The 13,797-nt window shown below is 53.6% G+C and overlaps 1 protein-coding gene and 1 non-coding gene across 4 annotated transcripts; both read right to left on the bottom strand.

The window, feature by feature from the left end:
* Positions 1-348: 348 nt before the first annotated feature.
* ZNF250 (zinc finger protein 250) lies at positions 349-10,799 on the bottom strand. 3 transcript variants are annotated; one of them, XM_043483617.1, is made up of 7 exons: positions 10,721-10,760; positions 6,981-7,045; positions 5,578-5,617; positions 5,067-5,160; positions 4,721-4,847; positions 4,519-4,632; positions 349-2,498 (listed from the first exon to the last, which is right to left on the bottom strand). In XM_043483617.1, the coding sequence occupies exons 4-7, from the start codon at positions 5,118-5,120 to the stop codon at positions 1,174-1,176; spliced, it is 1,620 nt and encodes a 539-aa protein (XP_043339552.1). In that variant the 5' UTR covers positions 5,121-5,160; positions 5,578-5,617; positions 6,981-7,045; positions 10,721-10,760; the 3' UTR covers positions 349-1,173. The 3 variants fall into 3 exon arrangements, with proteins under 3 accessions (XP_043339552.1, XP_043339551.1, XP_043339550.1); XM_043483616.1 differs by lacking the exon at positions 5,578-5,617 and having other exon boundaries at positions 10,721-10,799; XM_043483615.1 differs by lacking the exons at positions 6,981-7,045; positions 10,721-10,760 and adding an exon at positions 5,861-6,969.
* Positions 10,800-12,231: 1,432 nt separating this feature from the next.
* Positions 12,232-12,304, bottom strand: TRNAG-UCC. The gene has a single exon. It is a non-coding gene; the product is annotated as a tRNA-Gly (tRNA).
* Between the last annotated feature and the right edge of the window lie 1,493 nt (positions 12,305-13,797).

Raw genomic sequence — 13,797 nt, 5'->3', positions numbered from 1 at the left:
GTCAAGGAACTAAGATCCCACATGCTGCATTGCTTGGCCAAAAAACAAAACTTATGAATAAACTAGATTTATCGCAGTATATGACAACGGATACTAGACTCTTGGAACCAGAAGTAAAAAATGAAGAAAACCCTTCATCATAGGAATAGAAATATTAGTAAACAAAAAGCTATTTGAGAATTTTGTTTTAGAAGTGTGTGCCAAAGACTTTTTAGTAACATTTCTGGGAAACATCATACTGTGTAAAAAAGAGGCACCCAGGTGGTACAGCAGCTGTGAGGTCTGGGCTCTGAGTACAAAGTCACCTCCTAAGCCCACATGGGCCCAGAAGCCTAAGACATCCTGTGAATCTGCAAAGGTTTTGGGGAAAAGATCCATTTTTGAGTTGAATTTTCACTAATAAGTTAGGACATCCCTTCTGATCTTAAATAAAATTAAAGGACCAGATGAAGGGTTTTCTAAATTTATATCATTTCTCACTAATTAAGCTTTAGACCATTTTCATAGAAAAGAAGTAGTTCCACAGTTAGGATTTTCAGCCAATATTATATGATGACACTTGGTAACAATATTTTTTAATATCATTTTATCTACACAGTACTTTAACAGAATACTGAAAATATAGTCCAATAACCAAGTTTTAAGTGCAATAATCAGAACCACCATTGTATTTAGGAAGTGAGAGTGAAAGTGAAAAGTCACTCAGTCCTGTCTGACTCTTTGCAACCCCAGGGACTATAGCCCACCAGGCTCCTCCATCCATGGAATTTTCTAGTCAAGAGTACTGGAGTGGGTTGCCATTTCCTTCTCCAGGAAAGGCATATAATATTCTAAGAAAAAAAACCTTTATTTGGAGTGTGAGGAAGTTTTGCTGGGACAGTGGTCCTTATGCTGAAACTTCCTTTAGTTTCTCATTTCTAACAAACTAACATTAATGAATCGTAGCTGTCCTTACCAAAACTCACTACCATTGTGAGACTACTCTGCGACGTAACTTCAAGACGGTGAGAGAAGCAAAGGAGGCGTCCTCTGAAGTTCTTCCAGAGACGCTTCAGTGCTGCCCGTGAGTTCCTGGGTGACACTGGGTGTCACTGGCAGGGGCTTCGCCCGGACTGGAGGCTTCCCAGGGCTGGCAGCCCGAGTTCCCAAGTGTGGCTTCAGGTGCAGGCAAGGTCACAGCTTCCTGTGCACCTTCTGGTGCTGGATGAGGTGGCCGTGCTGGTTGAAGGCGCGGCCGCACTCCCCACACTCGTAAGGCCTCTCGCCTGTGTGGATGCGCTGGTGCTGTACAAGCACCGAGTACTGGCTGAAGGCCTTGCCGCAACGGCTGCACTCGTAAGGCCTCTCGCCCGTGTGGGTCCTCAGGTGCACAATCAGCGTGGCCTTCAAGCTGAAGGCCTTGCCACACTGTGCGCAGCGGAAGGGCCGCTCGCCGGTGTGGACCCGCTGGTGCTGGACCAGGGACCTGCGGGCACTGAAGGCGTGGCCGCACTCGCTGCACACGTAGGGCTTCTCCCCGGTGTGGACCCGCTGGTGCTGGGTCAGGTGGGAGTGCTGCACGAAGGCCTTGCCGCAGGCGTAGCAGCCGTAGGGCTTCTCCTCCGTGTGGATGCGCTCGTGGTTCAGGAGGGTGGAGCGGTGCCGGAAGGCTTTGCCGCACTCAGCACACTCGTACGGCTTCTCGCCAGTGTGCACGCTGTGGTGCTGGATGAGGACGGAGCGGTCGCTGAAGGCGCGGCCACACTCGCCGCAAGCGTAGGGCTTCTCCCCGGTGTGCACCCGCTGGTGCTGGAGCAGGGTCCTCTTCACGCTGAAGGCGCGGCCACACTCTGCACACTCATGTGGCTTCTCGCCCGTGTGCACCCGCCGGTGGCTGCGCAGCACGGTGCTGTGGTTGAAGGCCTTGCCACACACACCGCACACGTAGGGCCGCTCGCCAGTGTGGATGCGCTGGTGCTGCAGGAGGTGTGAGAGCTGCGTGAAGGCCTTGCGGCACTCGAGACACTCGTGAGGTTTCTCCCCTGTGTGTATCTTGTGATGCTGAGCGAGATCCGAACTCACTCGAAAGGCCTTTCCACATTCATGGCACGCGTAGGGCTTCTCGCCCGTGTGGATCCTCTTGTGCTTGCTGAGCACTGAGCTCTGGCTGAAGGCCTTGCCACACACACCGCACACATAGGGCCTCTCCCCAGTGTGCGTCCTCTGGTGCTGCAGCAGGTGGGAGCTCCGCCCAAAGCACTTCCCACACTCCACGCACCGGTAGGGCCTCTCCCCGCCAGGAACAGCCGGGCGCTGGGTGACCGGCACGCTGGGACTCACGGCCTGGCCTTCAGGGGGGCGGGCAGGGCTGGGACTCAGACAGAAACTCTGCTCAGATTCGTAACTTCCTGGATCACTCCACTCGGCAGGCGTTTTCCTCAGAATCATTGATATCTCCTCTGAAGTGAGCGGCCTCAGGCTGGAGTCTGTGTTCTGGTCCTGATCCTTGTGCTCACATCCTGAAACAAAACCAAAACCAAAGGGAGTGTGTTCACCCCCTCTGAGACTGCAGAGTACATTCCACCCTGCAGGTGCTTCACCGCTACAGGGCGGCCCTTGAGTGCCCCAGGCCGGAAGTCACCAGCAGGTGACAAACAGGAAAGTGTCCACCTGACAGTGTGGCTGGAGAAGGGCCAGGTCCAATTCGAGAGCCTGTGAGGGGCACACGTGGTCACAGCCCCAACCCTGCCCTCCCTGGAGGGTCCAGAGGCCATGAGAGGTGGAACTGAGGCAGGACTACACCTATTACGGTGCGGGGCAGGGAGGGGGCTGCTGGAGCAAAGCGCAAGCTCCTGAGAGCCCGTCCTGCAGACTCCACCTGGGGAACAAGATGGGGCTTGCAGGTGGCAGTGAGGATGGCCAAGAAGGCGGGGGTGTTTCCACACTCAGGTCAGGGGCACTGCAGGTGGAGTGGGTGGAGCAGGGTATGCTGAGGATGACAGATTTTAAATCTTGAAGACAGAGCCACTGAATTGACAAGACGTCACCAGAAAACAGGACTGTCCCAGGACTGGCTACTCAGGACGATGCTCATCCAGGATACTCGACGGGCGGGCAGGGCCGTGACAGCAGGGGACGGGGACGGGACAGAGGCAGTCCTCCAGGCCCATCTCAGCAACGCCTCTGCTGCTTCCTCCAGTTCCCACAAGGCCTGGCTGGGGACAGTGTTAAAATGGTCCTTGAGGGATGTCCTAGAGCAAGAAGCCCAGCGGGCAGAGGAAGACCTGAGGGGGGCACACCTGGGGGGAGGCTTAGCCAGTGGGAGAGAGCTGGACCTTCACAGTCCAGGGGACCCACGTTCTGCTTCATGGCCAAGACCCAGAAGCCCTCCCTACGTGATTCTGGGGGGTTAGGGTCTCTCTGGGGTTTCTTATTAGGAAGCATACTGAATGGCAACTGGCCACATTCACTGAATTTTGCTTTTTCTGTAACATGGATATTTTCAAGCCCCATCAATTTTCCCTTTTTTTGGTGGTAACAGTATTACTGAGATGTAAGCGTCACTGTTGAATTTATTCAGAACTTAGGACAGGTGCTGTGCAACGGACTTCCTCAAACCCCAACGAGAGCCCCTGAAAAATAGCAGGCTCCAAAACCAAGCAGTCCCTACACCAGGAAAGGCACTCCCAAGACAGACTCTGCCTGAAGCATCTGCAGGGGTCTGTGCCTAGGAGGTCAACATGTTCTTGTTTGCATTTTTTTTTAATATAATTTTATTTATTTTATTTTTGGCTGTGCTGGGTCTTCATTGCGGTGACAGCTTTTCTCTAGCTGCAGTGACTGAGGGTTACTCTCGAGTTGTGATATGCAGGCTTCTTACTGGGGTGGCTTCCCTTGCTGCACAGCACGGGCTCTAGGCAGGCAAGCTCTAGCACTTGTGGCTCGTGGGCTAAGTAGTTCTGGCTCCCGGGCTCTAAAGCGTAGACTCAGTGGCTGTGTCACATGGGCTTAGCTGTCCCACAGCACGTGGGGTCTTCTCGGACCAGGGATCAAACCTGTGACCCCTGCACTGGCAGGTGGATTCCCAGTCACCAGGCCACAAAGGAGGTCCTGATCAATCTTCTCACATATAGACAATATCATGAACTACAAGCAATGCTCTTCCTCTTTCTTTCCAATTCTTACAGCTTTACTTGTGCTATTGTGTCTGGTCTTGCCAAATTTCAGATGGAACCCCCAGGACAGCTGTGGATGGTGGGCTCCTTTGATTCACCGTGAACAGCTCTAGCCACACTAAGAGTCAGTAGCCCATGTCCCTCAACCTCTGATGTCCATTCAGAGCAGGGACCTGTCAGGGGCCTGGAAGCCACATGTGCTCACCTTGCCTCAAGGCACCCAACCCACACCCGGCTGCACATACCTCCCTGCCCTGGGCCTCTGCCTGCTGCCCACTCACCCGCAGGGGTCCCTGCCAGGTCAGACCCCAGGAGCACCTGCAGGTACACCACCCTCAGTGCACAGAGGCCACCCCGAGCTCACCTGAGCGGCTGATGCCCCAGCCCCTGAGCTGCTCATTGCCCTGCTTGTCCAGGACCCACGGCTCCTCTCCTCGCTCCAGCTGGGAGATCACCTCGGGCTTGGATCCTGGAATTCCTGCTCATGGGGAGGGAAGTCCTTTCGTTTATACAATATCCACAAGCACCCTCACCTCGCCCCACCCAAGGCCTGCAGGGGGCCTTACCCACGGAGACCACATTCCCATAGGTCTCCATCATCACGTGTCGGTAGAGGCCACGCTGGGCGGGGCCCAGGCGGTCCCACTCGTCCTGGGAGAGGAACACGGCCACATCCTCGAAGGTCACCTTGGCCTGGAACAACAGGGGGGCCTGCAAGTTGGACTCAGAGTCCCTGTCCCAGACAAGGAGGGTGCAAGCAGTGTGGGGTGTGGGGACGCGCCCCTGGACAGGGGGCGACAGAAAGGGGCCACAGTGTTCAAAATGCAATGATGCTCAGGATGTCACCAGGGCCCTGGGAGTGGGAGGATGTGAGGATGGCAGGGGCGCTGCAAAGGCCTTGGGGCTACTCACCTGAGGCACCACTGGTGGCGGCAGGAGCCGGGCCGCCGCCATCATCTGGTCCATGGAACGTCTGAGGGAGATGGTGTCAGAGGAGCGAGTGGGGCTGAGGAAGAGGAAGGAGCATATGAGGGGCCCAGGATGGTCCCACCCAAGATGCCTGGGGATGCCATGCGCCCCAAGGGCCATTGGACTGCCCAGCTTACCAGGCATGGCCGGCAGTACACACACAGGGCTGGGTCAGTGCATCACGGGGAGTGGGGAACACCAGGCCTGACTGCCTCCAGAAACAACCCCCATGAGGAGAGGCTGCACTTGTGGTGTGGGGACCACAACCCTCCCGTGGGCCCACTGATGCCCTGGGCATGCCTGGTCCTGCCCGGCGGCTCTAGTGAGGGCCTGGTTCTGGTGGAGCATCCAGAGTGACCCAGAGACTCAGTCTGAGCACCTGGCAGGGGGCCTGGGGCTGGGCAGGCTCTGGGGACACTGGGACAAGCACTGCTAAGGTGTGTGCCACACCCACCCTGACAGACAGCAGGATACAAGCCCAGCAGACCCATCACCTGGGAAAAATGAAAGGAGTGAATAAAGTTAGCTCAGAATTCATCTCAAACACTGATGTTGGACAAAGAGGCATGAGGGTGCCACCAGGCATGAAGAACTGGAAACAACAAGGCTGGTCCCACCTTGCCAGCTCTCAGAACCGACGGTGGGGGAGCCGCTGCCTCCTGTGGCTACTCCAGTGCCCACACCCACTAGAAGAGCAGTACCGCTCCCCCAACCCTTCATGGGCTGCCCACACTCACCATCTCTCATGGACGGTCATCCTCCATATGGCCGTATCTGGCCACTCCCTCAGGTGGTCTCCGTCCCCTCCACCCCAAGTGGCCCCTGTCAGGGTCTCCTCTGACCTCCATATGACCAAATCCTTGTCTGCTGTCAGCGATGCGTAACCCCAGTCTCCATCAAGTCAGTCACCACGGGGCCCCTGTCCACCCTCACCAGCATGAGATACTGCCTCCCTGAACCATGCAGCTCTGGTCCTCTGGGAACCCAGAGGAGGTAGACAGTCATTTTCACGATGACCTGACCACACCTGGGCAGAATCTAACAATAAGCACCCGTTTGCAGGCTCCCCGTGGGTGCTGGCAGCCAGCACAGCTAATCTAGGAGCTGCTGGATCATTCAGCCTGAGACCTCCAGCCAGGCAGGCTCCTGCCTGAGCCCATGTCTGTGACCTGAGCTGCTTCGGCCCCACAGGCCTGAACGTCCAGTGGAGTGCAGAGCTCCTGTTGGTGCGCTAAGCTGGCAACCCCCATCCCCTCCAGCTGGCCATCTCCTCATGGGTGTCCTAGAGCACCTCAGATACTTAACATCCAGCCCCAACCCCCACCCCCTCCCTACCCAGGCCTGGTCTGCCCCTGGTCTGGCACCTGCACTGATCCAGATCCGGAAGTCGCCCTCCGGCTCACCCTCTCACGCCCACTGGACCCGCCCTCCAGTAGCAGCACAGTCCTGCCCCGCCCCCACGGGACGCAGAGCCCCTCCTCGGCTCCAAGCCCCACCTCCGCTCCTGAGGCTGCTGAGAGCCCTGCTCTGAGCGCCCCTCCCCGCAGCCGGGTGCCTCGTGCCCCTCAGCTGGCGCTCAGCCGTCACCCTCTCACTGAGACCGGTCCCGACCCACCTTGGGGGCCTCTGCCTCATCGTTCTCACACCCCCTGCCAGTCCCAGCGGAACAGCCAGTGGCTCAAGGATGGCTGAACAAGTGTATGAAGTTACAGGAGAAATGACGCCACACTCCACCCTTCAGAACAGCAACAAGTGCCGGAGAAGCACCTACTCCAGCAGCAGTGGGGAAGCGGAGTATCTGCTAGCTCTCTCTCAGGTGAGAAAGTCACCTGGCGTATTTAGGTGCAGTAGACATACCTCTGGGCAACGCACGCCTTCCTCGGATGGACTTGAAACCAGAAGGGAAGGGGACTGAGCACAACCTTTAAAGATGAGACAAAAACTGGTTAGAACCAATTAGGCCGCTGAAGATGGCAGAAGGCTCGCCTTCCAGTGGAGGTTGAGCCTCATTATGTGCTCACTGCGATACATCTGCTAAATGACAACACACCCACAGACCCCACAGCTCCCAGGCCAGACGACCAGAAAGGCAGAAAAGTGGGCAGTGGCCCAATTCCTGAATTCCTGGAAGCCCCTGGCCCTCCCTGAAATGGCTAGATTAATCCTTCTATTCAGCACCCTATGAAACTACACAGCCCATAGAAACTAACCACCTTACATTTCAGGGCCTTTTGAGACAGACACCATTCTGTCTAAGGAATGTGTATCTCTCTAAATAAATCCACTTCTCACCTATCACTTTGTCACCTATCACTGTGAATTCCTTCTGCACTGAGACACACAGAACCTTCAGTAAGTCCTGAGCAAAGGTGTGTGGTTTCAGTTAAGAGACAGTGGGTTCGAGGCTCAGCTTGTGAGTTCGAACACCACATGAACTGTGTGGTTTCGGAACAGCACCAGGATGGTGCCACCGCCAAATCCACCAGTCCTTCCACACACCAGTCCCACACCACGAAGACCAAGATTCAGGCTGTACCAGATGGCCAGACAGGTCAGCAAAAGCATAGGATATGCAGGAGGTGTTCATGATGCTCCTGTTGCACAAACAATGACCCCAGGACCACGAGGGGATGTGAGCCCCTATCCACAGCAGTAGACACACCAGACTGAGATGACACAGTTCCTCTGAGGGCCTCAGGAGGACGGCGAGGTTAAAGAGAGCATCTGATGAGATTAACTCAAACCCCCCGGCCACGGAGAGGCACGGAGGGGCAGAGAAGGGGACAAGATTCCCACCCAGTGAATTCCAGAGAAGCATGAAAACAGAAAGCGTAAGAGCTCTGCCCAGGATGATCTCTAAGTACCAAAGGAAAACAGTATATCATAAAGTATGCCTGTTGCTCTGCTCTGAATGTCTATGCCTCCAAATGACCTAAGGCTCAATGTGGGGCGGGGGCGGGGAGGGGTGCTCAGGTCCTGAGAATGGAGTCCCCTTGATAAGAGACCCCTCCCTCTACGTGAGGACACAATGTCTGCAGGCAGGATGAGGGCTCCTGGATCCTGCTGATCCCGACCTCAGATGTCTGGCCTCCACACTGTGAGAAATGACGTTTGCTGTTTTACAGGCTGCCCAGTCTCTGGTGCTCTGTTATAGCAGCCCAAATGGAATAAGACTCTATATTCTGATAAAAGAGAAAGAAAACAAATGTAAAGGTGGAACTAACTAGTTTTTCATTTTTATTTACTTGGACTTTGGTAGATAAAGTCTGGGTCTCCTAGAACAAGTGCGCGTGGAATGAAAAGACATGCAAAAAACACTGCAGGCTGCTAACTGACACCGCAGGGATGACAACAGAGCCACCCAGGCACTGAAGCAGGCTTTTACTCAGGGCCCATAGCTCAAGGCAACAGGAGTTCAGGGAGGAAGGGAGAACAGGTGAGCAGGTCAAGTCCTGTTCAGATGGTCCCTGAAGCCGGAATTAACACCATGGAGGGTCAAACTGGCTCTGAGGAGCTGCCCAGGGAAGCCATGCCACCCCCAACGCAGAAACAAGTACAAAAAGCACCCGCCCAAGGGGTGCCCACAACAGCGACCCATCCACCCACGCCCCAGAGAATAACCCAAACCAAAGCAGAGCAGGCCAACGTTCTCTGCAGCAGTGATTACACTGCAGTGAGACACTCTTCCAAGTGAGTTTTGGCTTGGGCGGTGACCAAGGGACAGGAACTGAAAACGGGGCTGCAGAGATGAGAGAGCTTAGGATTCAACGTTATAGTTATTTTGTTCTGTAAGCTAAGCTTTAGTAACTTCTAGCTCTTGCTGAAACTGCTGAAGATCTTCCTCCCAAAGACCCCGCCAACAGTGACAGGCATGACAGGCACCATCTCGCAGTCCCTGGTCTGGGCCGAACAGCTCCAGGGTCTCTGCACTCTTCCTCACCATCCTCACCCCAAGGTTTTCCAGCTGGAAGACCCACTTCTCTTTCTTCATCTGCTCGAAGCCTGGCCCTCCAGGCTGGAAGCACCTTCCAAAGAGGCAGTTCTGATCCACCTGTAAGCCCAAACCACAACCCTGCATGCTTCAGAGGAAAATGATCACAGACATGTATCCACACAGGTAGCTTTTCTACACAGCAGCAACACGGAGTCAGAAAATATTCAGGGAAAACAGTTCTAGTCACAGATAGCAAGAAACAAGGTTAAAGTAAACCTTAGAAATATGTTACTGTTGCCCCCTGTATCCACAAAGTCCTAATGTGGAGAGCCACGCAGGCCTGGAGGAGAAAGGGCAGAGTAGGGCCATATCTATAAACAAACAAGACAGGCCAGGCATTTTTCCTGGGGAAGATGTTCCAGTAACCTCACCCAGACAACAGGTCTAAAACTAATCCTTTGCACAAAGCTCAACCAATCTCCCAGAAAGCTAAGCAAAAGCAGAAATTAGCCTCTCCTCTGAGGAGGAGGAGCCTCCCTCATGCAGCCTGCCCTCAAGCCTCAAGGGTGTACTATCCTTTATTTGCTGAATAAAACTGAGCTGTAACTGAGCTCTAAAAAAAAGCAGAAATTAAATGAGATCATTTCATATCATATACTGAAAGCACACAGCTAATGAATGAAAAAGAGCTAAATTTTAAAATTAATGATAAAAAGAACCTGAATAAACTCTGGGGAGCAGAGACCCACAGATCTGCATGAAAATCAAAACCTCCGCACATTAAAACAACACAAATGCCAGAAATGGGCCCAAGATTTGGGAGAATTTAACACTGGACAAAGGTGGTTTTCCAAATCAACCGAGAAATGAGTTATTCAGTAGGTAGTGTCAGAAATACCAGGGTTTAGGGAAAACACTGAAGCTGGATTTCCAACTTTCGCCACACCAAAATGATTCCAGATGGAGCCAACGTTTCACAAGTACCAGAGAAAACGAGTTTATTTCAGAACTAAACTTGGAGTAGGGGAAGCCCTTTAAGACACAGCACAAAGCCAAAAGCCTCTAGGGTAAATATTTAACCACTGAACACTCGAAATCTTCCATCTTAGAACAAAACATCACAACCGGAGTCAGATGATAGTCTGAGAAGAAAGTCTTCGATACACCCGTTTAAGAACCAATCTGATCAGAACGGAAACGCCAGGCAGCGCACACCGAGGGTCCGGCTTCCCAGTCCTGAAGCGTCGCGCTGGGCAGGCGCCCGAGGACCCCGGGAATGGCTGCTCGCGCTCACGAAAGGGGCTTTCACAAATAACCGAGACGAGCCTCGATAAAAATGGAGGCGGGAGTGGACTCGGGACGAAGTACTCTCCCCGGAGAGATGCCGACGGCGATCCCAGTGGAATGAGTGTTCGCGCCCCCGGCCTGCACCCGGACCCCGCGCGAGGCCGGAGCTCTGGGGGCCGCGAATACCGGCGACGTAGGGTTCGCCGTTCGCGGGAGCGGGGATGGGCCCGGGGGCGACGAGAGCGGGGTAGGGGCTCGGAGTGGGCAGGGAAAGGCAAGGGGCACTCGCAGGCAGCGCCCGATCGCGTGGAGGGTCCTGGCCCCCCACCCCAGCGCCCGGGTAGAGGGTGCGAGTGCCGCCCGCGCCCGGACTCACCGTCCCCGCAGCTGCCTCACCCGCAGGGGCGCCCGCCCGCACCGCACTCAGACAAAGGGGGCGCCCCGCCCCGTCTGCGTATCCGCCAATCGAAGGGCGCTACGCCCCCAAGGGCCACGCCCACGCCTCCCAGGCCGCCACTCCTAGGACGCGACACTTCCCAGTCCGCCTTGGGCCCCGCCCTCCCCGCCCTCCCCGCCCTCCCCGCCCTCCCGGCCCTGCGCCTTTCTCCCGACTGACGCACTCGCTAGAGCCACCGAGAGACACAACCTCCACCGCGCCTAGATAGGCCACGCCGCGTCCGGGTCTCCTACAGGATGCACATCCGGCGGCCTCGCGGAAGCTTCTGCGGGTACCTCGTACCTCCGGCCCTGCGGGTACAGCCCGAGCCCTAGTCGGGCCGATCCTCGCCCGGTTGCCTCTAGATGTCACGCCTGCCGAGGCGAGGCCTGGCGCTGGCTGTTGGTGGTGGTCGTGTGTGGCGGCGACCTCCTCCCTGTCCCCCTACACGTGTTTGCGCACTTAGGCAGGGCTGGACCAGCGGGGTCAGGAGGAAGAGGTGGCTGTCTCTGCTGCTTGCCTGCACCCGCTGACTACCCCAAGGAGTCGTTCCAGGTGGCTCGTTGGCTGGGAGGACCGGCCAGGCCGAGCTGGTGCCCCGACTTTTGGGCAGGAAAGGTGGTCTGGGGAGAGGCCCGAGGCTGGAAGTGGGGGGAGGATGTGGCAGTAATTCTGTGGATAGCGGGCCCCGACGTCGGGGGCAGGGTTTCCACTCGGGGAAGGTGAGGTCAGCTTCCCAAAGGAAACTCGTCTGCCACACACACCCCGGTGAAGCAGGGTCCTCTCTGCCAAGAGACTGACGCTCAGGACCCAGGTTGTCCGATTTGGCCCTACTTTTGGACCATCCTGGATGGTTTGGGCCAGTTGCCGGTGTTAACATAATTAAACGAGGAGGCCATTAGGCTGGGGGTGGCTCTGCTGCCTTGGTAGCCCCCAGCTAGACTTTCCAGTTAAGTTGATGGCTTAAGTCGTGGCCTGTCAAAGCCCTTGCTTTGCTTTTCCGTCTATAAAAATTAATATAACTCCTGCTGGCAGAGCGCTCCTAACCACTATTCCATTCTCTGTCTGCTCACATAAGCTCTTCACAAATTCTGATATGCCTCAGTTTACCTTTTAACAATGAGGAGCCTGAGCCCAGCAACATTGGTCCCGGCAGAGAACTGATGCTTCTAGGATCTTTTCAGCACACCCTGCTTTCTTTTTCTCTTCCCAACTATTTCAAGGTTCATATAATCAAAGCTGTGGTTTTTCCACTGCTGAGTTATGTTAGCCTCCAAAATCACTGGAACACCACAGCCATGAAATTAAAAGATGCTTGCTCCTTGGCGGGGGGCGGGGGGAAGCTATGACAAACCTAGATCGTGTATTTATTTATTTTTTTTTTTAAAAATATATATATTTATTTATTTATTTGACTGCATGAGGTCTTAGTTACAGCACATGGGATCTTGTTTCCTGACCAGGGTTTGAACCCGGGCCCCCTGCATTGGAAGCACAGAGTCCTAGCCACTGAACCACCAGGGAAGTCCCCTAGATCGTGTATTTAAAAGCAGGGACATCACTTTGCCGACAAAGGTTTGTATAGTCAAAGCTGTGACTTTTCCAGTAGTCGTGTACAGATGTGAGATTTGGACCATAAAGAAGGGCTGAGCGCTGGAAAATTGATCCTTTTGAGCTGTGGTACTGGGGACCTCTTGAGAGCCTCTTGGATAGCGAGGAAGTTAAACCTGTCATCCTACGGGAAATCAATCCTGAATATTCATTGGAAGGACGGATAAAGAAACGCCAGTACTTTGGCCACCTGATGCAAAGAGCCAACTCATTAGAAAAGACCCTGATGCTGGGAAAGACTGAGGGCAAGGGGAGGAGGCAACAGGATGAGATGTTTGCATGACATCACTGACTCGGTGGATATGACTTTGAGCAAACTCTGGGAGATAGTGAAGGACAGGGAAGCCTGGCTGCGGTCCATGGGGTTGCAAAGAGCTGGACACGACTTAGGGACTGAACAACAACTTATTTTAAAAACGTTCATTCATAAAGATTGAAGGTATATTACAATGAAATACCTGCATGTCTTTTGCTTAGTTTCAGCAACTAACATTTTGCTTTTTTTTTTTTAAGCAATTCAACAACTAGCTTTTGTGTGTGTGTCCAGCTCTGCCACTCTTCACAGGCATGGTATTTATTGAGTGCCTGTTGCATGCTAGGCAGTGTTCTAAGTGGTGAGGCTACATGAGTAGGTAAAATAAGCAACATTCCCAATAAGTCCCTTTCTCATAGGCTTTACCTGTGAGCGGGGAAAGCAGGTGGTACACAGAATCAATATGTGAATCAGAGTGTCCAGAGGTGCTATGGGCCATTAAAGGTCCAGGTGGGCACCACTGCTACTTACAGTGTCCCGTGGCTCATCCCCAGGTCCAGATGGAGGCAGTTTTTTTCCTGTATTTAAAATCCTGGGTTGTAATTATATAAACACATTTATTAGTTATATGTAATGATGTCAGAATAACAATGTCAATATTATTAACACTATGATTATTGAAAATAGTCTAGATTTGTTTTGCAGTTCTTGCTGTTAAGATATATCCCATATGGGATATGACCTTAACTCTACTATTTCACTTGTTTGCTTTTTAAAGTTACATTTTTAACATTTTGATACAACTTTGTTTTATGATTATCTAAACTTAGGAGGAAAGTTACGACCAACCTAGAGAGCATATTAAAAAGCAGAGACATTACCTTGCCAACAAAGCTCCGTCTAGTCAAGGCTATGGTTTTTCCAGTGGTCATGTATAGGCGTGAGAGTTGGACTATAAAGAAAGCTGAACATGGAAGAATTGATGCTTTTGAACTGTGGTGTTGGAGAAGACTCTTGAGAGTCCCTTGGACTGCAAGGAGATCCAACCAGTCCATCCTAAAGATCAGTCCTGGGTGTTCATTGGTAGGACTGATGCTGAAGCTGAAACTCCAATACTTTGGCCACCTGATGCGAAGAGCTGACTTGTTGGAAA

This window comes from Cervus canadensis, chromosome 12, assembly GCF_019320065.1.
Source record: "Cervus canadensis isolate Bull #8, Minnesota chromosome 12, ASM1932006v1, whole genome shotgun sequence".
NCBI lineage: Eukaryota > Metazoa > Chordata > Mammalia > Artiodactyla > Cervidae > Cervus > Cervus canadensis.
This window is presented reverse-complemented; position numbering and strand designations above follow the sequence as displayed.